Here is a 24895-nt window from a genome sequence, read left to right as displayed (position 1 = left end):
CAGTGTTTTTTATTTTGGCCTTATGTTTGGAGTCATTGATCATGCTGCAGAATGTTGGGAAAGACCAGATTACTGTTGTTGCATGATGTATAATAATCTGCCTGTGTGTACTTCTCAGCACTGAAGGAACCACTAATTTCGATTTGCTCATCATCTCAGTTTGCAAGGAACCTCCCCCATGTCTTGCAAGTGTGTTGTCTACATACTGTTATTCAGCACTTTGGTGGACAAACTGCCTTGTATTAAAACCAAATATTAAAAATTTTAACCTATCATTCTGGAACATTTGCCACCGTTTTTCTGCTCCTAGTCCCTAGTTTTTTTTTTTTTTTTTGCATCGTTAAGTCTTTTTGCTTTATTTTTACCTTGCAGGAGTGGCTTTTTGGTTGCAACTCTTCTATGAAGACCATTTCTGGTAATAGTTCTCTGGACTGGTTTTTACCTATTTTTTGCCAGCTCTGAGCTTATAGTGGAGCTGGACATCTTCTCCGATTTATAAGGAAAGTTAAGTTTGATGTATTTCTTGTTTGCTGCACTCCATTTTCACTATGTTTACAGTCCTCATCCTTGACTATTTGTTTGTGCTTGTGCAGAACAGATTTAATAATATCTTGAAACCTCTGTCTACCAAAAAGGTCTGCTTGGGAGAGACCTTGATCAAACAGTTTGACCATTTGGTTTCTTGTTGCTTTACTTACTTCTACCATGGTGTAATATTTGCAAGTCAAAACTGCCATATCTGCCAAAACCCCACATTTTTAGTATGGCTAATTCTTGCCCAGTTTTATTCCCTCTACACAGCCATTTTTGTTTCTTTTACTTACCCTCAGCCTACAGATGATGTCATTGATCATTAGCACCTGTTTGTCATATTTGTTTATTTAAGCACTGCGGTATATGCCTACAAATATCTCATATTTATTTAAATTGAAACTGGTCTGTTACTATGTTAGTTTCTTTCTTTATGGACTTTCAAATATCATATTTAATTTTTTCTCGAAAGGAATTTTTGAAGAAAAAAAAATAAAAAGCTTTTTTTTGTTGACACATAGAACACATAAAAACTGTCGAACACAAATATTTTTGTGAACTAAAGTTCCTAAGACTTTTGCACAATGCTGTAGTGCATTTATATTATACTTGTATATGGTATAGAATAAATGCAGCTGTAGGCAAAAAATAAAAAAACAATTTTGAGGCATACACACATATGTATATACATGGGTCCATTTTCCAACCAGTTTAAACCAGGGCCAGGATGTTACCCAATGTGCCTTTCAGATGTTTTCCTTTCTCTTAATGTGATTTCCTTTTAACATTATACTAAGCTGTTTTATTTCTTTGTTAAGAAAAGGTTTGAATTTATTTTGTTAATGTACCCTTTTCAAGAGGTACTGCTGCATTTATACTTGAAACAGATTGGTGGCTATTGTAGTCACAAATGTTATATGATTCAAATATTTATTATTATGATGAACACAGGAATTTGTTCTTGCCAAAGACTCTAAAGCCATGTTTATGTCTAGCTCTGTTTTATGAAAGACATATTGATATTCACAACCAATTCCGATTCTTCAAGCAGCATTAGAGGACAGCTGTTACAGCTTCCTTTCAGAAAGTGACAGACAAATCACGATGTGTAAAGTCGCTTTGGCACAACACTTGAACCCCTCCAGTTTGGCATTGTTCAGAATCTTGCTACTGTATGGTGTCATACATTTTCACATTGCTTAAGTTTTAATGGTGTCTTATATCTAAAAAACTTTTAGTAATTGCCATTGAATGCTTTTTTATATTCAGAATGTTTTTGTATTAAAGTAAATTATATTATTTTATGTATAGATGCTACAAAACTGAGCATTTGTTGGGAGATTTAATGATGCAGCTGTTAGCATTGCTGCCACACGGCTTGTATGGAGTTTGTGTTCTTCCTGTGTCTTTATTTTTTATTTATTTATTTTCTGGGTAGTCTTGTTTTCAACTGCATCCCAAGATGATCATTATCAGGTGTAAATTGGCCCTATATGAGTATAGTTGTTTAGCTAAGTGGGCCCTGTGTTCCCGTATTGGGTTAGTTTCTGTATTACACCCATTCGAATAAAGCTTCCTGCCACTCTGCATTAGTTTAGTAATTCTGACAACATTCTGCAACTTTTGCATGTGGTTTTATTTTTTTTGTTCTTTCACTCAGATCAAAACCATGTTTTTTTCTGAGTGAAAAGCTTCACAGATTCTGTGCTACACAAGGGTCTAGACGTTCGACAAAAAGGGAGAAGTAAGATAGAGGAGACTGCTGTAGGAATTTGTGTTTTTTGTAGTAGTTGGTGATTTCAGGGCTCAAATTATTGATGAAAAATATAGATTAACAAAGATTTTGAAATGCTTCTCAGACGTGCCGTTTTGCCAGACTTTTGTCTCTTCCTTCCCAATCCGTATTATAATTTGTACTTCTGTGGTTTCGTTTTTGTATGCTAAGCAAATGACTCAGAATCTCACCATCAGCTGAATAATTCACCATGCACTTCTGGCTGTTAGGCTTACTCACTTGCATAACTATGTCTTTTGCATCAAGGACACCTTGTTCTGCTTAGAAAGATTATGAGAAATGAAGACATGCTTTTGTTAAGTAAGAGCTGTCTCTATTGTCGAGGATTTCTGTATTCTCAAAGCAGTTTAATTTGGGATATTTAAGAGCCGGCTAAGCCAAAGTTTAAACACTGATGCAAGTCCAGAGTGGTAGCATGATCCAGTGTAGCACTGTGTGACATTTCAGTGAAACAATTACAATTTTATATTCTTTTTTTTTTTTTTTTTTTTTTTTTTTTTTTTTTTTTTTTTTATTGAATGACACCTGTGAGCATTTTGATTCTGAGTTTGAGCTGAGATGGTGATTGATTGTGTGGAAGAAAGGACAAATAAGCAAGGGAAAATCCATCATGAAAAAACTAATTAACAACAACATATTAAAGCTGCAAGGGTAATATTTCGTTATTAACTGTTTATCAATTAACTGTAATTAGCTTCTGAATGTGTCTGTGTATATCTTGTATGTATAATGGGAAGTCTAAAAATTGAAAGCACTGTTTATGAGAAGGATTTTAAGAGTCATAGTGGACCCTACACTATCAAATGCCAGACAATTTAAGTCATTAAGAATCTTAAGACAATATGAGGTTATATAGCTTGATGTGTAGAGTACAAATCCAAGGAGCTTTTGCTTAAGCTTTATAATGCAAAGTGAAGTGTCACCTGGAGTGCCATGTCCACTTTGAGACCATTGGCTCCAAAAAAGACATAATAAAATGGAGAAAAGCAACTAGGCTGATTACAGGACTTTAGGGAATAAGTCATACAGAAAGATTGAAGAAACTGAACATTTTTAATTTAAACAAAAAATAATTAAGAGGTGAAGAATGAAGTGTTTAAAAGCATGAAAGGAATTAGTACAGTGGATTAAGAATGTTTCTTTAAAATGAGTTCAACAAGAATACAGGGACATAGCTAGAAACTGGTTAGGAGTTAATTTCACACAAACATTAGGAAGTTTTCTTCACACAGAGAACCACAGACACATAGAACAAGTTACAAAGCAGTGTGTGGGACTTGAAGAACCTCCATAGCTTGACTTGATGTTATTTAGGTGAACTTTATTGGGCCGAACGGCTGAATGTTTTAATAATGTTATATGTATGTGTATATACAGTATATTTTTACCGTATGTATGTATAGTATGTACACACACATTGTGTGTAACATGGTCTTCTATATGTGTATGTATTATAATATGTTTATAGAGTCTTCCACATCCAACACATCACCCCTCTCTGGCACCATGGTCAGTGAATTAAACTGTTTTACCTCTAAGTTTCAAAGCTTGCTTACCTGAAAATATTAAATATTTTATCTTCAATATAGCAAAAATACAAATCTTTTTGTTTATATATGTAAAATATAAATAAAAAGACGGCCTTAACTTGTAAGTGGCTACTTTATACTAGTGTATAAGGAGTATGATGAGTGGGCAATAGCATGTTCCCCCTACGTTAAATACAGGCAAGCAGCTCGTTCTGTTTGGGAGTGCTAATGGCCTCCCTAATTGCACCTGTGTAAGCAACCATTGAATTTGAATTTCTGGCCTAATGACTTTCCAGTAGTTTGACATCCATTTTACTTTGAATTCCCAGCTTGCGTCTTCCTGTAATAGCTAAAAGTCCATGTGAAACTGTGACATGCATGATGAATGAATGTTCATTATTACATTCGAAGAGCGTTGCATACATGTTTTAAATTCAAATTAATTCTATTTTGCCGGCAACTGAAATATCTGGTAATCCTAAAACACCAGTTGTTTCAGGAGAAACGTACACAAATAGTAAACTTTTGCAAGATCTTTCAGTATGAAGTCTTTTGTGAAAGAACAATAAGGGAAGTCCTGTGAACTGTAGCTGCTTGCTTTCATAGCTCAAAGTGAGGCTATCTAAAAAAAATTGGATATAACAGCCTTCCCACGTGGTGCGTGCTAAGATGAGGCGGTGGTTCTTTTGGTGCTGAGCATGTTAGTAGCACTGTGGGATTTGCTAATTGAATACAGGGGAGCTTTTGTATTTTTTTCCCTGACATGTTAACAATAGCTTTGCTATTTCTTTTTTGCTCTTCCATATAGATTTTCCACTGTTGGTTTTTCCAGTCCAGGTGATTCATTATGGATGTCATATCACAAGATGTTCTTGAATCAGAGAGTGTAAATGAGTGTCTGAATGAGCAGCTGCTGCCTCTTCATTATGAAGCTGCTAACAGCCCATTTCTTCACTATGACTTAATATCGCTTTGCTATCTGGTACCTTGGTCTGTTGCCTTTGGTTTAGAGGTTTGCAGCATGTTCTTTTGTACTTATCCCATGTCCTTTTAATAAGACATTCATCACCAATCATTCATCAGAAATCATTCACAACTCCATTTTTGTCTCTGGAATTCGCAAGCGATTCCAGATATAGTTTATCAGCTTCCTTATGACTGAAATGAATTGGGTAATGTCCACCCCCACCTTTTTTTTTTTTTTTTCCGGCCTGCAGGTGTGAATTAAAAACTCCTGATGAGAAACCGACAGAATGACAGCTGATTAAAATAGAACTCAGCAGTTTATTGCAGGCTGACTGGATTCTGTCTCTCTTTTCATCAGTGCTAGGTGAGCACAGAAGACTTTGAACACACAGTGATGGCTCAGGCAAGCCTTTGAGTGAGACGTGTTTAATTGGCCAGCTTCACACTTTGTAAACACTGAGGTTTAGCTGAGACCAGCAGGGTCACAATGATGACACTATTGTGCCTTTGGAAATCCTTAGGCTTCCACTATTTATGTATTATCTATTTATAAGTGACATTTTTTTCTGAAAAAATTTTTATCTACAGTCACTACTTGATACAGGAGCAACTGTTGAAATGATAGTATGTAGAGAGATTCAGTTCCTGTTTTCTGGTGCTGCCCTCTGAATCTTTTTGAATCTAAGAACTAAATATAGAAGAATCCAGCACCACAGAAGCATACCTTAATTAGGTGATAATATGCCCATCCATCCAGCTTTAGGGCAATATGCACCATCAAGTAAAGTTCTTGAAGCTCATCACAAGTTAATAAACCAAGAATAACAATATATAATATTGTACATAATATAAATATATAATAACAGTGTAACAACAAGATAAATTAAAGAATAGTAAATCTTCAAGCATGTACTGTATTTTAGTCAAATTGGGAACTAAATGATCATTAGCGGCATGTTTTTTGTCAGTAACTACATTTCTTTCCTGTCTTGATCTAGTGTTAATTTTGGGTTCTTGTTGATTTTCCACCATTTAACTGATAGTTTCTACATGCAAAGTGTTGGAATCAAGCAGCTTCTGTAAGCTTTTGGCTAATTATGTCACCCTTACAGTGATGATTCTTTCTAGTTCCTGGCATAATCTGATTGGCTACTTTTTCACTGTAGCTAGTTCTGGATACTAGGAGGGATTTTTTCAATTAATGAAAACGGTGTATTGCTGAACATTCTCTGAATGACTAACTTTAGTTCTTTAGGTGGAGAGTAATCACTGCCTATTAATAATATAATGTTCTCAATCTGATCCAATTTAGAGTGGTGGAGTTGTAGGCAGCAGCTTTATACACAAGGCAGAAACAGCTGTGTATGGGGCACCATTTCATAGTAGGGACCTACTCACACACACAACCCAAACCCCCCCCCCCCCATGATCCATTGGTGGCAAATTAGAATAGCCAATTAAACTAATGGGTTGTACAAATAAAACCTAAGTAGACGCAGGGAGAATGTGTAAAGTCTACACAAAAAAGTCAATGTCCAAACTACGTTTTCATCTAAAAACTGTTGTTTTTAAATGAAAACTGTCTTCATCCACACTAGTGTTTTTTTTTATTGTTTCCGAAAGGATCGCTACACTAAATGATTGAAAAAGCATACAATATAGATGTTCACCTAAACTAGGCATGTGCGCATAGGCAGAAAAAAATCCTCCAAGGGACGGTAATGCTGCTGGCCACAGGATTAATTGCAAAACTATAGCAACTTTTGTCTCATGTCTGCAGCATTCAAACCATACAAAACACAATTTAGGTGCATTCAGATAAGCAGAATAACAAGCACAATGAAACACAACTCTACTATGTCTGCTGTGTTGGAAGGGTCAGTGGATGAGACATTGTAATAAGCAGGATCCAATCAGGGAAAGGCTATATTATAAGCACGACCAAATCAGAACATGATTAGAGTCAGCATTTTTGAAAATCTTTTTGTCAGTCCTCACCACAGTGCCAAGCTGGTGTTTTCAGAAGTACGTGGCTCTGGAGAGTGTTTTCAAGAGTTTTTGGGGGTTTGAGGCAAAAAAGGAGACTAATGTCTGCACTTTTAAATGAAAATATAGTATAGTAGATGGGGTTAAAGACTGGGAGCAGAATTTAAACCCAAAACAATTGGTCAGTGAATGCAGCATTAATAACTAATGAGGCACTCTGCCACTCTTCCTAATAAGAGCTCATGAAAATAATTAAATAAGTCTTCATATGTTATGATTTAGGTAGTTATGGGTAAGACTGGATCAGAAGACACTTGGTTGTAATGTAATTGTTTTCGGTAAATCTGATTCTGTTGTGTCCAAGAGACAAAACAGGGGAATATTTCTTACATAGATGACACTATTGTTTCCACCGTTGCACAGCTGAATGTTTCTGACAAGAACTGTTTTCATCAGTCTTGCTATTTTGAGGACTTTAGTAAATTTATTCCATTTACTTGTAATAGTTATCATCAAGCCAACCTGCTAATGCCAAACTCCTGTGTGGGTTTGTCTGTTGAAATGTTGCAGCATCCATATGGGTGGTGGAAATTATCAAGGTTACTGCTGACTATTGAGAATGTCAGAAAACAAATCAGTGGAGCCCTTGGGTTTAGTACTGTTTGGAGTCTGCTTCAATAGCAGTCTTGTGCAAAGTATACACTGAGGTGGTAAATATTTAAACTGGCAATGATATGCATCTGATTCTCTTGAGATAGTCCAGAACAGGCTGTTGCTTAAGAGCCAATAAAACTCAAAAGATAGCATTCATTGCAAAGACATGAGTAATGTTGGAAAGCCTCTTAGCTTCTAACCTACTGTTGCATGTACATATAGCATGTGTACAGCTTGCTGAAGTCTTTCAGACCAGACTGTGTGAAAGCACCATTTTAACCTATTATACATGACCTATAAGCATTATGGTATCATTGTCTCCTCTGTTTTACAGCTACAGTGGCTGTTTATGTTTCAATTCTCATCGCTTTTGAACCTCACCTTTCAAACCATTTCATGAAGTGATGGGAAGTTGGGCTGTGAATGAAAAAAAAGTACAGTATTCTTCCAAATAACTCATTCATATTAAATGCTTGTATGTTGACTTACGCTAATGGGTAGAATTTCCATAAAGAAGATTTAAAGTGTGTAAGCTTCGTGCTATCGTGGGCTGCATCAGGAGTGGGCAGGAGGAGGAGTATAGGAACCTCATCAAGGACTTTGTTAAATGGTGCAACTCAAACCACCTACACCTGAACACCAGCAAAACCAAGGAGCTGGTGGTGGATTTTAGGAGGCCCATACCCCTCATGGACCCCGTGATCATCAGAGGTGACTGTGTGCAGATGGTGCAGACCTATAAATACCTGGGAGTGCAGCTGGATGATAAATTAGACTGGACTGCGCTCTGTGTAAGAAAGGACAGAGCCGGTTATACTTCCTTAGAAGGCTGGCGTCCTTCAACATCTGCAATAAGATGCTGCAGATGTTCTATCAGACGGTTGTGGCGAGCGCCCTCTTCTACACAGTGGTGTGCTGGGGAGGCAGCATTAAGAACAAAGACGCCTCACGCCTGGACAAACTGGTGAGGAAGGCAGGCTCTATTGTTGGCATGGAGCTGGACAGTTTGACATCTGTGGCAGAGCAACGGGCGCTGAGCAGGCTCCTATCAATTATGGAGAATCCACTGCATCCATTAAACAGTGTCATCTCCAGACAGAAGAGCAGCTTCAGTGACAGACTGCTGTCACTGTCCTGCTCCACTGACAGACTGAGAAGATCATTCCTCCCCCAAACTATGCGACTCTTCAGTTCCACCCGGGGGGGTAAACATTAACATTATACATAGTTATTGTCTGTTTTTACCTGCATTATTATCAATCTTTAATTTAATATTGTTTTTTGTATCAGTATGCTGCTGCTGGAGTATGTATCTATCTATCTATCTAGTGGGAGACATTTAGGAAGTAAACATTTTTCCCTTTAGCGCTTATTCACTGATTAAGGCTTGCCACTCATTGTTTATTTCTTTAATCTGCCTTTTATTGTCGGGTTATAAAGAGCAACGCCTTCAGTAAAGTGCTCGATTTGCACTTTAAGGCAGCTTCTTACTTGAAGGGTTTTATTTAATTGTCTCTGCTGTTTTAACTTGACACTTTAAAGTCCAGGATAGGGTTGACTGAGCTTGTTCTTCCAGATGACTGGTAGGTAGAAAGTGCTGCCCTGGCAGCCCATCACTTCATATAAGACTACAAGCAGTTTAATATCTCCTCTTCTTTAATTCAGTTTATTTCAAATTATTCTTTTAAGAACATTTCCACTTATGTGCCCAGTATGCTGTACAATAAATAATTAATGCAATGTTTTTTTTTGTATTATTATGAGTTTCCCCCAGTTGTCCCTTTTCCTCAAAGCATTATACACTTCTTGCCATCTTAGGATGAGACACATTTTCCTCTCATTTTGTACCATCCCTCCATTATTTTTTTCTTTACATTATGCCTCTTGTATAGTTAATATCTTCATTTTACTCTTCATGCCTAAACCACTACAGCCCATTTCCCTTCAAGTGATTCATCATCTAAACTCTGCACTCATCATCTTCTGCATCAGCGAAACTGTAAAACTTGCCATCCTTTCTAAATGTATTAATGTTCCATCACCTGCTGTCAAATTTCATTGCCATATACCATGAAAGAGTGGTCCTGTAGGGCCGGTTTATACTTAACGCTTAGCACGCATCATGGCTGCCACATATTCCAAGTGGTGTTTTGACATGTCGTCTGAGCCCGTTGTCAGAAATTAATGCGATGTGTACACAAGTTGCAGTACCAGCAAAAATATAGGTGGTGTGTGTGTGTTCAAGTTTTGGTATGTGATGTCAGTATCGTTGTGATGGCAAGTGCACTGCAGCTCCCACAAGATAAATTTGCATACTTCGATGTTTGATGAATGGTTTAATATGGTGAAGCAAATCATCAGACTTAAATGCTGACATGCGAAGGTGCTTTTCTTCATCCGTTTCTTGCATAGCCAATACAAGCATCACATTTTCCCGAATGTAATACATTTTAAGGTCTCGCATGCCATCTTTATCACTGTTGCTGTCATTTTGCATCAGAATGAAAAAAAACTTTTAACATCTTTGTCCCTCAACTCACAACACAGTGAAACCGAACAGTGTTTTCTCACCCTGATGATGTCTTGCAGCGCCACTTGGCGGAATCCTCAAAATTTACTTAAAAGTATGCGTGCAAGCATAGACAGTACACTGCTTGAATAGCAGCAGCATTCGTAAGCGTGTGCATCGCTTAGTGTTAAGTTTATTCTCTGCCTTACTGGCCAGGACTGGAAATAGATTCTATGAAGTACAGCCATGCTCTATGAGCACTGACTCTGCTCCTTCACTTGCAGGCAGCACTTCACTTTAGTTGCTGCATTTGGTCATCAACTTTCTCAAAAATAACTCAAGTACTAATATTTTAGACTGTCATTATAAGCATCTGACAGGTACATTGCACAGTCAAATTCTCTTGGCCACCTGCAAACTCCCAATACTATGAGGATCACACTGCTCCACGCCTGTATGATCAAATGCTTGTGTTATAGCATCATTCATCTGAGATCAGTGACATTTAGTTAATCCATGCCTTTTTCACATAAAAATAATTGGCTCTTTTGAAGTAGCTACTTAATATTTGATATCATTTTTATGAATACCTAATGACAGAGTCTGAACCCTTTCTACACTCTTTTTTTACTGTTCACTTATCTTGTTTCTAAGGTCATTGTATGTATATTTACTTACACAATATTTAGCCTAATTCAGTCCTCATGCTTTTTAAAAAATAAAGATCAACAATTGTTATCTTTAGATAAGCTAAGAACTAGGCTTGCCTTTTTAGACTGTGTGTTTTCCTGTCTCATTCAGTTAGTGCATTTACATGTGCTTCGATAACCTTGTTATTCACAGAAATCTGAGTTCTAAAATGCCATGTAAACCCTTATTCTGTTAGAGAAATCAGGTTATTGGCCTCTGAGAAACAGACGTACAGTAGATTTTTCCACAAATAACCAGATTATGCAACCTTGTAAACCCTTAGCCAGGTTAATGTTAAGGATTTCGTAGTCTGTAGTCTAATGCACTTTGTCAGACTGCCATGTATTTGCTTCGCATAAGCTTTCAGTAGCCACAAGGAGAAGCTTCCAAAAAATACATTTCCAGAGGCAAATGTTCAGATGATTATATCATTCACTTTCCTTGCTGACATAATCTGTCTAAATATTTCAGAAATCACTAGATTTGTGTTAATGAGCTTGAATGTACACTGCTACAATTAGCAACATAACCTCGAGAGCAGTAGGGTAACACGTAAAAAAGTAAAATTCACTTTGTGGTCTCTTTATAAAGTAATGAGCAATCTAATGCAGTACTTCTCTTATTAAAGTAAAAGTACCCATATTGTTGTTATTCCAGCAGCACTAGAGTGTAACACACACGTAGTGGGTCCTTTGCAGGGCTCAGTCACACAGCCAAACAGAAATGAGTTTGGTGAATGCAATTTCGGTAAAAGAACTTATAAATAAAGCATCAATTTGACTAAACATATTTATGAAACACACAAAAAACATTTCACTGGTGTCATGCTTATTTTCAGTTTCACTGTGTCTGATGATGATGTTTAGCTCTTTCCTTGTGCGGTTTAGCGAGGTCAGAGTGTTCTGGTAAAGAAGAGCTCCAGAAGGTTACTTGCACATGGAAACACTGATTATTAAAATGCCAAGGTTCTGCTTTAACCTGGTCATTCACCTTAATCCGGTTATTTGTGTGCATGTAAACACAATAAGTGATTTCTTTCCCAACTTCTGACTTCCTTTATATTTTGTAAAACTGTAATCCAATATTTTAGTCATCTTGTTAAATTAAAAAGCTAAAAAAATTGCAATATTCTTGTAATATTTCATAAACAGGCCACAAGTGTAATTCAGTGCAATCCTTTTATTCATTTACTGTATTCACTTCCCATACACAATTTGTCCAATTCGAAGCCCCTGGACTGGCGCCTGTCTAACAGCATTAGGTGCAACCAGTGACATCATGTTGTATGTAAAATTGTGGTGCAAGTAGAATTTCAAAATCGCAATACAGTAAATTTAAAGTTGGGTTGTTCTTTAGGGTAAACTCTGGAAAAGCCTAAGTTTACACTGATGTTGCTGTTATTTTAGCTGATTTTCATTGTGATATTTTTAATTCTCCATTTGACGTTTTGTTGAATCAAGAGTAGTTAATGATATCACTCTTCAAAATGGGTACTACATCATATGCGAGGTTGATTAGAAGTGGTCACAGAGTACACTTGCAGCAACCAAATGTAAATAAGAGGACATCTTATTATGAGGCAGAAGAGGACTTATTTATTTATTATTCATAATTCATTTTTCTTTCAATATTATTTTTATTTATTTTATTTTTTTTGCAAAGCAATATTGACTTCAGCCAGACTCTGCTGTTGATAAGCTTGTCAGGAGCCTTTGTGCACATTCATTGATATAAACTGAATAACTATTTGCCTCAAAGTTGTCACATACTGCCAATAAATTGCTCATAAACTGTTACAAGTTTTTTTAAAATAACAGAAGGTGTAAAGCACATGTTAGCTATAATAGTCAGATTTTGAACTATGGCAGTTTGCTATAAGGTGCAATTAAAGAAGTAAGTTAGATGGACAGTACCACTAATCCCATACAAAAATATGCATTAAGTAACACATTAACTCCTAAATAAAGACATTAGTTTAACTTTTATACTGTCACTGAGCGCAGATATTTGTGAGTTGGCAGTACTAACGGACTAATTATAGCATTATATTTTCATGTAATTTTTAGATTTTGATGAATGATGCCTGTTAAACCAATCCTCCTTCCCATGTCCTTGATCTGATATGTTTTGGAGCATCTCTAATTGCATTTCTTTTCCACATTAGATAATTTTAGTCCATAGTTGCTGATAAATTAAATGTATTACTTGGTTGTCATGTATTGGTCAATTGTTGCATCTTTAGTTGTTTATTTAAGAACAGTTCCCACACTCTCTTGTTTAGTGAACTTTTTCTCTAACTGATAGGTTTTAAAACCTTGGGAGTGTAACTCGCTTGTATTTTGTTCTGAGCTGTTGATCAATTTTGTAACCTGTCCTGTAACACTTTTTCCTAAACAGTCTCCCAGGACTAATGTTTACTCAATTATGTTGACTTCTTTTGTAAGTTGCTTTGGATAAAAGTGTCTGCTAAGCATCTGAATGTAAATGTAAATGAATGAAAATCTTTCTTTTTATTTTATTACTATTGTTCATTGTTACTATTTATTGATCTGTGTTTCCTTCTGTACTTTATTATTGCTGCATGTTTAATGCTTCTATGCCACCAGCACTGGAAAAGAAAATGTTTCATTGAGATATCCTCAGGTTTAATGGCAATGAATGGAACTAAATGGAACCGAAGCTGTTGATTTAATCTCCCTATATGATCAAATTCATAAGGATAAATGTCAGCTTGTGTAAATTAAGTTATGATCACTTTATAATAAAGGCCCTGAAATTAGAGGTCTGTTTGTGTGTTGTTAATTTATTAACCTTTTTAACTTTATGTGGATGTGCATTATAGGATAGTTCAACTTAAATATCTCTACACAACATGGAGCTTACAGTATCCTTTTCAGAGTGTCCTTTTTTTGGATCATAAGATTATTTAGAATTTGCTGTTTTTAAAAACAATACTGAAATTTCTTGATATCCCCCAATCAAAAGTAACTTCTCCAAGTGACAATATGGTGAACGTTTGTTTTTGTGTGTAAGCTGATGCTTTAAGCCAGTTTTATGCCTATTTCAGGGTATATACTGTATTTTCATCAACATTAAAAAGTGATTTTATTTATTTATTTTGTAATGATGTGCATTTTAGGTAGAATTTCTGGATAGAGTATTTGTCACTACCCCATCTCTGAAGATATCTTTTATTTTAATTAATTGTGCCCTCCATAATGTTTGATACAAAGACACTTATTGGCACAACTCTTGTTCTCATGTTGAACAACGGCAACGGTTGACTCCAAAGGTAGTCATACGTAAAAAGCATGCCTAGGTATCTTATGGCTGCACTAATGAAGCAATGAGCAACAGCCGAGTATTCACAAACATCTGTGATGCCAAATGCTCAAATATTATGGTGCCTTGTTATCATTTCTACATGGTAAGACTGAAACGTATGCAAGTACCCTTAATTCAAGTCTACAATGTGCACTTTAATCACATCAGAATTGTTTGATTAGTAATTTTAAACTGAGGAGCAGAGGGGTAAATCGAGAAAAAAGGTGTCTTTGTCACAAACATTATGAAGGGCACTGTATAAGCCTTTATTTCAATATTCAACGAGTTTAACACCATACTTCTGTTATTTTACTATTTATTTGCCTTTTTTAAGTCTCTGCCGTTTTTCCATGTTTTGTTTTCATGTTCCGTTGACACATCATTTGGTAGGAGGATTTCCAGCTACTGTCATGAGTACAGATTTTTGAAACTAATGACCTTGTATCCTTTTGCTGAGACTCCAGGAGGCATTGTGTTGGACAAAGAATGATCTCCCACACTGATCAGGCCCAAAATTTTGAAATGCTTTCTGAAAAGTAACATATGGATTGCTTTTCATTATGGTTGCTTAGTGGCTAATAGGCTGTTATTACTTCAAATTGTATATATTATTACATATTCTACTGTACTTCTGGCTGTCTTTAACTTTATCATCAGATTTAAGTAAATATTAAAGCTATCATTTTAATACTGTGATTCATAAAAGTATGCTGTTTAAAATGTACTTAGATTTGCATTTTCATTAAAACTGAAGTGTTAAATGAATAAATATTTATTGTTTATTCATTTATGCTGACCATTCTTTCCTTCTTAGGATGTATATGTTCCAGAATTCCAGGGTTTGAAAATCAGAAAAGAACCAACCACTACCATCTCAGGGTTCTGGAGATGTGGTCTGCTCAACCTTCTACCTCCAAGCAGCCATCTGAAGCCACAATTCCTGATGACTTGAGCAGCACACTTCAACAGATTGTTGGTCAGTTGGATGTGCTTACTCAGGTAAGATACAACAGAATCCATTATTCTGAGATTTCGCGCTTGTGCTTTAGTGAAAAGCTTTAATGACCTAATTAGATTGGTTTTTTTTAGATTGTTTTCCTTTTTTAAATTGATTTGATGAAGCAGAAATGATAATGGATCGTGGATTGACCCGTCTCCTATTCTGTTACGTATTGTTAAGTCTTTGTGCTCCATATATACATAATCTAGAAGTGTTTTGTAACACAGAAATAGTACATTTCAACCCTTTTGAATTTGCCTAGATTTTAAGAAGTAAAAGAGGAGAAGAAAGCAAGGATATTTTTCTGATTACAATAGCCTGCTGTTTGGTGGCCCACACTGCAAAATTAGTGCATTCCAAAACTATTGATAATTGTCTAATCAATGAAAGTCCTGTTAAATGTAGTTTGGATGATACAGTAGAGGGATATTTGTGTAGTGCATGCACATTGACTAATAATAAGCTGTGAGCAAACCCAAGTTTATCTGCGTCGGCTGATGAGTTTGACTTTCTGTTTTAGAGCAGAGAAACCTGGTGATGGTCTGGATGTAAAAGTCCACTACATCAGACAAAATAATTGCACTCCTTCCACCTTCGTTCTTTAAACCAAATCTCTCAGTGTTGTGTAATACATTATACAAGTTATGGACACTGTGTTCCAGATATTTGTTGAGCAAAACATTTCTATGAAGGTCTTTTTCAACTCAGTGCTTCCTCTACTTTTTGTACTATAACATATAGCAGTACTTTGAAAAAGTAAGTACACCCCATTGAAAGGTGTGTGTTCTTCAATATACTTGCATATATGGATATTTGAGTTTCATTTCAACCATTTTTTATGGAGAACTGTCAACTAATTAAATATATAATAATGAAAAGTTTTCTTTTATAAATGTTCAATTAACAAAAAGTCACATGCAGTTTGTCTGCTGTAAAAAAACAAAAACAGACCCCTAACTTCAATAGCTGGTGTTGCCCCTTTGGCAGAAATAACATCTCATAGGTGCTTCTTATAATTGTCTATCAGTCTGTGGCATTTGATTTGTGTGGGCTTTCTTGCATGTGAACCCACACATTTCTTTGGTTTTAAAAATCTGGGTTTTGACCTGACCATTCCATAACCCTTCATTTTGTCTTTTTGATCCATTCTTTGTTAATTTGAGTGATTTGGGTCATTGTATTGTTGCAAGGTTCACTTAAAATTTAGCAGAAAAGCAGCTCCAAATCCATAAAGCTTCCACCGTATTGCTTTACAGGTTGTATGATGTTCTTTAGGTCAAAGGAAGTTCTTGGTATTCACCATTCACCATACATGACCTGTGGCATTGTGGCCAAAAGCTATACCTCTTTATCAAGACCACATCGCTCCAGTAGTCCTGATTTTCAACTAGGTGTTGTCTGGCAAAGTTTATTCATGCATATATGTTGTTTTTTTGAGAACGGAGACTTCCTTCCTGACCTGCATGTAGGGCAAAGGTGTGCTGTCTCTTTCAGATGGTTAACTTGTGCATTTAGACATAGATTGAGGCAAGACCTGTCTATCTGACATCCCTATTTGGGACGGATGATGTGGAAATTTTGCTGCTGGACTGGTGAGACAGTTAGACTGCATGTGAACAGGTAGATGATAAACATTATTGCTAACACCCCATTTTACCATGCTGAGATGGAAGGATCCCAACCAACCTGCCATAAGCCAGCAGCAAATGGAAATCCAGTTTTGCTTACAGTTTGATGAAATGTGCAATCACTTTATGAGGATCATTTTCAAAGATCCAGTGAAACGGGCAGATACTTATTAATGCCATCCTCAATGAGTTAAAGATGCTGAACCACTACAAAACTTTTTTTGGGATAGATCAGTATTTTTGTGTGTTTACTTCATATTAATTAATTTTCTAATTTTGGTTTGAGTAATAGGCAGTACTGTATGTCTTTGTAATTTATTCATTATAATCAAATCCTTAATTACTAATAAAATAAAAAATAGAAATAAATAAATGAGCAAGAGTTCCCAAACAACCAGCACATAAGAATACTTGGACATATTCCACCAAAAATATAGCAAATATTAATAAATCAACAATATTCCAATGGTAGATATCAAGATGATCTGTTAATCCACCTCACAGTCAAATGGGTGTGTCATGTTTAAAATCTGGTTGTTTTGCTTGTCTAAGCATTTTACCAGTTGAAAGGAGACTGTATGGAGGGTGAGCGAAGTGTTTGCAATCTGTTTTAATTCTCATCAATTCCAGCCGTAGTTCACATTGTACTTTCAGCTATTCTCAGCTATGATTCCTTCTGTTAGTTTAAAGGAGACTGTATGCATAAAGAGGATTTTTTGTAGATTTTTAGAAGGTGTGCTCACCACTCTCTGTTGATACTTCTTGACCATAGTATAGGTCGTTCACAAACACATACTCAATTACAAATGCGTAGAAAATGGTGCTGGCTTTTTATAGCACTACAGATTACTTTTCTGGTTTTCTTTATTACAATGGGTGCATCGATTTATCATGATAAACTGCTGGAAATACTGATTTATAGGAACTATAAAACACCACTGTTTCTTCACCTTCTTTCCATTCTCTCTCTGTTTGACATGTTTGCACTCTGTCACACTTAGTAGTGTGTGTGGTGGCATTTGAGGCTTTTCATTAGAAAGTCCATCTCTTCCACTTGGGTAGTATGCTTAACATGTTTGGTCCCATCCCTGTCATAGTCATTTAGTTTAACCCCCTTGAAAAGGGGCTCTTAACCTGTGGCTCCTGCCTATAGAGAAGCTCCATGATGTTACAGACATGCAGTCACAAACATTTGCACTGGTAATTTCTCCACAAATTTACAGTGTGTTTAGCGAATGTTTATCACTGCACTGTATGGAAAGGCATATAATCCTTCAGTAATCTGTATGTCTGTCGCAAACACTTCTTATTGTGTGTTTTTCCTTGCATTTAATAACCCAGAAATGCATACAGTAAACAATTGGGATGTGGGGCATTCAAAAGAGGAGGGGTGACAACAATCGAAAGGTGGTGCACTTTAAATCCGAGAGGTGAGCTGTATATGAAATAAGTATTAGTGGTACAAACAGCAATTCAGCTTGCTGCTGCTCATCATATTTGTTGACATTGGTACAGTGCAACCTCATCATTTTATGTGAGCACACTTTCTGTGCAGTGTGCCAAATTAAGTTGTGTTCCTGGGCACATTTCATGGATTATAATTTTTAATTGGAAATTGGTTGTACTATCACCCTCCTGTATCCTGAAAATAAAGAATTTATCTCCGCTACATAGTGTCAGAAAGCTGATTAATATAAGCATTTGTTATTTATGAAAAGCTAGCAAATTTATTTAGAATGCTATTTACCATACGTATATACTCACGGATAAGTTCTCCTGCGGATAAGTCGGGGCTTGATTTTACCGTTTAATTTACGGTATTTTATAATGTCGGTTGTATTAGTCGAATGTGGAAAACTCACACTATTGGTCCAAGAGATTATGATATGCTAATGTCCACCTGAGAGAGTAACCACTGAGCACACTGCCTTTTTTTTTTTTTCTATGTATTGTGCCTACGTGACCACACAGTCAAATGTATTCCAAATAGACGTTTGTACTGATTTGTGTTTTTTGTATCCCACACCCTCATACACCTTTATCGTAAGTGCATCCCTTATCTACGATGGAGTGTTCGATCAGAAGAAAATATGAAGCTGGTTTTAAATTAAAAGTCGGTTGAAGTAGCAAAAGAAATTGGTAACTGCGCTGCTGCAACAAAATTTGACTTGTCTGAGAAACTGATGTGAGATTGGAGGAGGCAAGAAGATGTATAAAAAAAAAATGCAAGTGTCACATTTTTGAATGGGCATATAAGTCGGGATCTGATTTTATGATCGATTTTTTGGGTTTCAAAACCTGACTTATACGTGAATATATACGGTAAGTAAATTAAGAAGGATATTTTTAATTTGGAGTTAAACTTTACTGGTCCTCTGCATTTGGTATTTTTGATAATGTTTCGATCTGAAAAAAATGAATTAACAAATATTGATGTCATTATTGAGTAATCATATACTTTATGCTTTATGTGTAAACCTAATATTAAGCGTCTTTTTTCACTTAAGCTTGTCCCTTTGTACAAAAACATCTGCTAAGCATATAAACGCAAGTGTACTGGTTAATCACATTGCTTAGTTTTTGCTCTTAGCCTGAGGAGGATGTTCATCACACTCCCTTGGAAATGTAATCCATTTGTCTTACTGTATTTATTTTTATACCATACATTTATATTGAATTAGTACACTATTTTAATTTTTCAAAGTGTATACTCATAGGTCAAAATTCAAATTAATTCATTTATTGTGAGGTTTTGGCGGAGCTGATATTCTTATTCATGTCCCTCGTTGCATCTGATATAAATCCTAAATGTTGTCTAGGCCTAATGAGGAGGCACTGGTTTAAATAAAACTGTTCAAGTCATTCATTTTCATTTACACCCAAGCTTCTTTGTTCCACATTTTCTGTTTTTTTTTGTTTGTTTTTAATCTGTCAAAAAATAAACAAATGGAAATAACTCTAATACAAAATGTTCATTTTGAATCCATGTATTGAAGTCAAAAGTAGTAAAATAATCATTCCCATCAAGCAAAGAGTTCAAATAAACTCAGGATTGAAGAGATTGGTTACAGGGGTATCCAGCAGCCAGTGAAGCTTTTGCAATGATCAGCAGTCCAGAGGCCAAGCTAAGTAGCCACCCATATATCACCTTTGTGTTTTGAACTTTATAACCCTTCCAATACGTGTGCTTCCCAAGTGGTCCTTTGAAGTATGGACAGGCAAGATGTTTTTTTCTCTTCTGAATGAAGACTGGCCTTCATGGAAATTACATTCTTGTTCAAGAAAACAGCTCTTAGCCAGTTTTCTAGACCATGCTATATATGGTATAGAATACATAAACTGTAATTTACATTCATTACTCTTTCGGTAGATTTCTCTGGCAGCACATAAAACAAACTCCAGGCGTAGTTCCCTTTGTCATTATTTATTTAAGGATCCAAGCTACAGAATTAATACAAGTTTCCCCCAATTTTTGCAGGGTAGCTGGAGTCTGTCTGAGCAATGGTCTCTGGACAGTGGGCCAGCCCGTTGCAGGTTGAACACACACACACACACACACACGGCAGGGGCTAATTTAATGTTTCCAAGCTACCTAACTTGCATGTCTTTGGGCTGTTGGAGGAAACGGGGGCACTCGGAGGAAACTGACACAGACACAGGAAGAAAATGTCACTGGAACTCAAACCCTGGTCTCCTTGTTTTGAGGCAGCAACATTACCAGTGCACCATCATGCCTTCCTGTTAATATATATCCTTAAATATAAGTTACAAGGCAATGATGCTGCATCCCTAATTATATTCTGCCGTCATACTTTTTCAGTTCATACAGTAGGTATGCCTCTCAGATTTTTAGGATATAAAGCTTGAAGTAAAATATATATATATAGAACACTGTTGTTCCTGTAAAAATCTCTTCCATCTGGTGTACTCTTTACCACCTTTGAATTACTTTTATAATACTTTTTATGCTTTCTAAATGTCATTTTAATTGTTTGGGGCACTTTGTGTTACACTATAAAGAACTGTAAGGTTATGCTGCTGCTTTATTTTTCTTTTGGTAAAAGGAAGGCACACGTTAGCAGTAATGGAGCATACTTTTCTATTAAAGACCAGCAAGGTTTTTTAGTGTCAGATAAAATGATGGAGCAAGCCATTAAAGTTTCACCGGGCTTCTGCCTTGTAAGTCCCTTGGAGAGAGAATGCATTAGAGAGACAGCAGAGTGTTTACTTCGTCGTTTCACCTTCATTCTTCCATTTCTTGTTTGATTAATGTATTTTGATTACCTAACATAAATTATACATAATGCTGAAAGTTTGATTTTGGGTGAAAAAACTTCAGAATGATTGCATGAAAGCAAGCAAGTCATTTCTCTTACACGGCAGTTTTTTTCGAAACCTCCCATATTGTCTCTTCTACCCATCTTTTCTTCATCCTTTCCTGTTTCATGAAAAACCTGTGTGTGAAAGCTCTGCAGTTCACAAATTTATGAGTTTTGGCAGGGCTTTTTTTACTCATGACAGTCTTTCCTGCAAACCTATACATTCATTTTAATTCTAGTGGTCAGTATTACTGGTTGCTCACATAGAGGCCAGTGAGCAGAGTTTACCAGAGTTTATTTTCTGAATTTTTGTAATGCAGATGGCAATGGCAGATTAATGCAGAACATAGTCTTTCAACTTTCTGTCAATTGTCAATTGCCTGTTGCCTTGTGGATTGTGAAGTTGTTCAAAGAATGCCGTTGGCATTTTGTTTTGATGCTTAATTCAATAACCCAAATTTGCATATTGTCATACATACATATATAGCATTCCTTGCAATGAAATTCAGCCTAAAATCACTAGTTTGCTGTTTTATATCTGATCATATATGGTTCCTCACTCAGAGGCAGGCACTCCATTTTCCTGCTCTCTCACTTCCTGACCAATTTGTCAGTGATTTTTTTTTTTAAACCTGGTTATATAAATAATATAAAACAAGCTGTAGTATTTCATTCATAGAATCTGTCACATTTAAGACAGTTTTTTTCCCCACAACCTAATTAATAAGAAGAGACTTGGGTTCAGTTGCCAGCAGATTGCACATGCTCCGTGTCTGAGTGAGTTTTCAAGTAAACCATTGTCTTCCTATGTCCCAGATATGTACTCTATGGGGTGAAAGGAAATTGGTGTGATTAAAACTGTGCCTGTATATATACAGTTAGGTTCATAAGTATTTGGACAGTAACACAATCTACATAATTTTGACTCTGTATGTCAACACTGTGGATCTGAAACAAAGCAATCAAGATGTGATTGAAGTGTGGACTTTTTTTTAGCTTTAATTCAAGGGATTTACCAAAAATATCATATGAGCTGTCTAGAAATAAGTTATTTTTATAAATAATCCCCCTATTTTTAGGGGCTCAAAAGTATTTGGACAAACTAATTTAATCATTTTTAATATTTGGTTGAAAATCCCATGCAGTCAATGACTGCCTGAACTCTGGGACCCCATGGACATTTGCAAGTGCTGGGTTTCCACTCTAATGATGCTTTGACAGGCCTTTACTGCAGCTGTCTTCAGGTGCAGCTTGTTCATTGGACATTCTACCTTCAGTTTTGTCTTCAGCAAGAGGAATTAATGTCCAATTGGGTTGAGGTCAGTTGATTGACTTGGCCATTGTAGAATATTTATTTCACTTCATTGCCTTGTAAAGCACTTGGTTTGCTTTTGCAGTGTGGTTTGGCTCATTGTCTATCTGTACTGTGAAGCATCGTTCTGTCAGTTTTGCAGCATTTGGCTGAATCTGAGCAGATAGTATAGCTCTTTACACTTCAGAATTCATCCTGTGACCCACTTAAATATGCAGCCATGCACGATCATTACCATAAAACTGTCTCCACCATGTTTCACAGAAGATGTGGTATTCATTGGATCCTGAACCATTCCTTCTGTTCTCCATACTTTCTAACATTCTGGTACTGTATATATTGATCTTAGTTTCCATTGTCCAAATAAACTGGACAGGCTTTTAAAAAATGTTTTCTGGTAAAGTCTAATCTGCCCTTCCTATGCTCGAGGCTTACCAGTGGTTTGCACCTTGTGGTAAACCCTCTGCTTCACTTCCATGAAGTCTTCCCTTGATTGTAGACTTTGGCAATGATAGATGTACCACCCGCAGAGTGTTCTTGGTTTGGCTAAATGTTATGAAGGGGTTCTTCTTCACTAAGGACAGAATTCTGCCCTCATCAAGCACAGTTGTCTTCTGTGGTTTTCCAGATCTTCTGGTGTTGCAGTGTTCACCAGTGCGTTCCTTCATTTTAAGAAAGTACCCAATAGTTGATTTGACATCTCCTTGGGCCTCATGTATAAACGGTGCGTACGCACAGAAATGTTGCGTACGAATGTTTCCACGCTCAAATCGCGATGTATAAAACCTAAACTTGGCGTAAAGCCACGCACATTTCCACGGTACCTCATACCCTGGCGTACCGCAATTTCTCTCGCTCGGTTTTGCAGACTGGCGGCACCCAGCATCAAAACAGTGCTACTGTTCTGTGTGGTCACCCTTTCTTTCTTAGATCCACATTCCTGACGTGGCTTTATAAATACACTGAAACTAACTGCATATTGTTTATTAGTGTAATGCATCTGATTGTAATTAACCTGCAGCAATGTAATGGTCCAGGGAATAGCCATAGTATTCCAAATACCATAACTGCTTTAGCGTTGTTACTCTCACTGCATCTTCTTCTTCTTTCAGCTGCTCCCGTTAAGGGTTGCTACAGCAGATCACCTTTTTCCATATTACTCTCACTGCACCACTCGGAGTATTTATATCACCATATCTGAGTGGGGAATCACAGCAGCAGCTGATTGGAAAGAGAATTATCGGTATACAGCATGAAGCAGACGCTGCCTCAGCCACGGTAAAAACGCTTCAGAGACTTTCCTGTACGGACTTCGCGGTTTAGAAAAACGTTTCATCCCAAGAACTATAAACGCACTCAATCAGTCCATCAAGTGCTCCTTGTAGAACTGTTTGTACTTATAAGTACAATTACCTCACTGTAAACTTGCACTACAGTTATAATATTGCACAACCTGCGCCACTTTATAAAGCGCGTATTTACATATGATGACGATATCATTTTTAAGATGAAATGCAGCAAAATATGTTGATTATATTATACAGATAAAACTTTAACTTCATTTAAATAATCTGTATTGTTAATAATTAAACGTGAGGACACGGTGCCACAGCGCTAGCTAGTTCAGGGATTGTTCCCTGCATTGCGTTGTATTCTTGCTGGTGCTGACATGACACTGGAAGGATAGACGATAGAATAATTAAACATGTACTACGAAGATATTTTAATGTTCCTTAAAAGTTTTGAAGAATCTGCGTTCTAAGCTTACAAATGGCTTCATATCTATTACAGAGCTGATTGTGTGGCGATTGGGTATTTGGAGAAAGAAAAGTAAGGACAGGAATCGGAGGTTAGTACGTTTGAAAGAGACAGTACTTCTGTAATAAATTATTTCATCGAAGGTCGCACATGGCGCAGCAAGCCTCTTGCGTGAGACATGAACAAGCACTGCGCCACCGTGTTTCCCATGTTTAATAACATGCTTTAACTCCTATCATCATGAAAAAGATATCACGTATACATCTCAGTATTATAATTATTCAGAGAGCTGTAATATCACAAATGTAATGGATTATGTGTCCTGTCGGAGAAAAAGAAAGCCCGTTTAAGAAGCAGGCAGTGATTCACATACATAGAGCACATAGAAGATCAAATACAGAACAAAGCATTTAATGTGCTACTTTAGTTACAATGAGATTTAAGAAACTAGTAAATTAAACAATTTTAAAATGAAGTTTATGATGTTCTACTTTAATGGCAAAATAAACTACGTGATTAAAGTGGAAATTTCGAGATTAAAGTTGACATTTCGTGCTTTTTTCCCCACTGTGTGCCTATTTTTTTTATCTGTACCCTAATAAGGTTTCATATGACACTCAGACAGTGGGCTACGACTCACCTTTTCACGGCGACTTTGATATGTGATTTCTTTTTTATTTCGGGCACTGTGCGACTTTGTGAACTTGAGCTTTCGAGTTTCTCCAACACTCTGTCACTCGATCAACTTCATTTTGTTGATTATACCATTGTTTAAACCAACAAATAGTGTTTTTTTCCTTTGCCTCCACTTGTTTATTCGCTGAAATTCTTATATTTTTCCCCTGTGCTTTTCCTATTGTCTTTTCACAGAAGGCTATTTATATTGATTTGCAT

At 36.4% G+C, this 24895-nt stretch overlaps 1 protein-coding gene across 1 annotated transcript in view; it reads left to right on the top strand.

The window, feature by feature from the left end:
- The window catches only part of LOC114668770 (POC1 centriolar protein homolog A-like), a 162957-nt gene that overhangs the window by 95737 nt on the left and 42325 nt on the right, over positions 1 to 24895 (top strand). Inside the window, exon 10 of the mRNA XM_051921241.1 lies at positions 14799 to 14983. Coding sequence (XP_051777201.1) covers positions 14799 to 14936 — 138 coding nt within the window. The 3' untranslated portion in view covers positions 14937 to 14983. The remainder of the gene's footprint in view (positions 1 to 14798; positions 14984 to 24895) is intronic.

The sequence above is a fragment of the Erpetoichthys calabaricus genome, chromosome 18 (assembly GCF_900747795.2).
Source record: "Erpetoichthys calabaricus chromosome 18, fErpCal1.3, whole genome shotgun sequence".
Taxonomy (NCBI): domain Eukaryota; kingdom Metazoa; phylum Chordata; class Cladistia; order Polypteriformes; family Polypteridae; genus Erpetoichthys; species Erpetoichthys calabaricus.
Note: the sequence above shows the minus strand (reverse complement) of the source record. Positions and strands in the feature narration are given on the sequence as shown.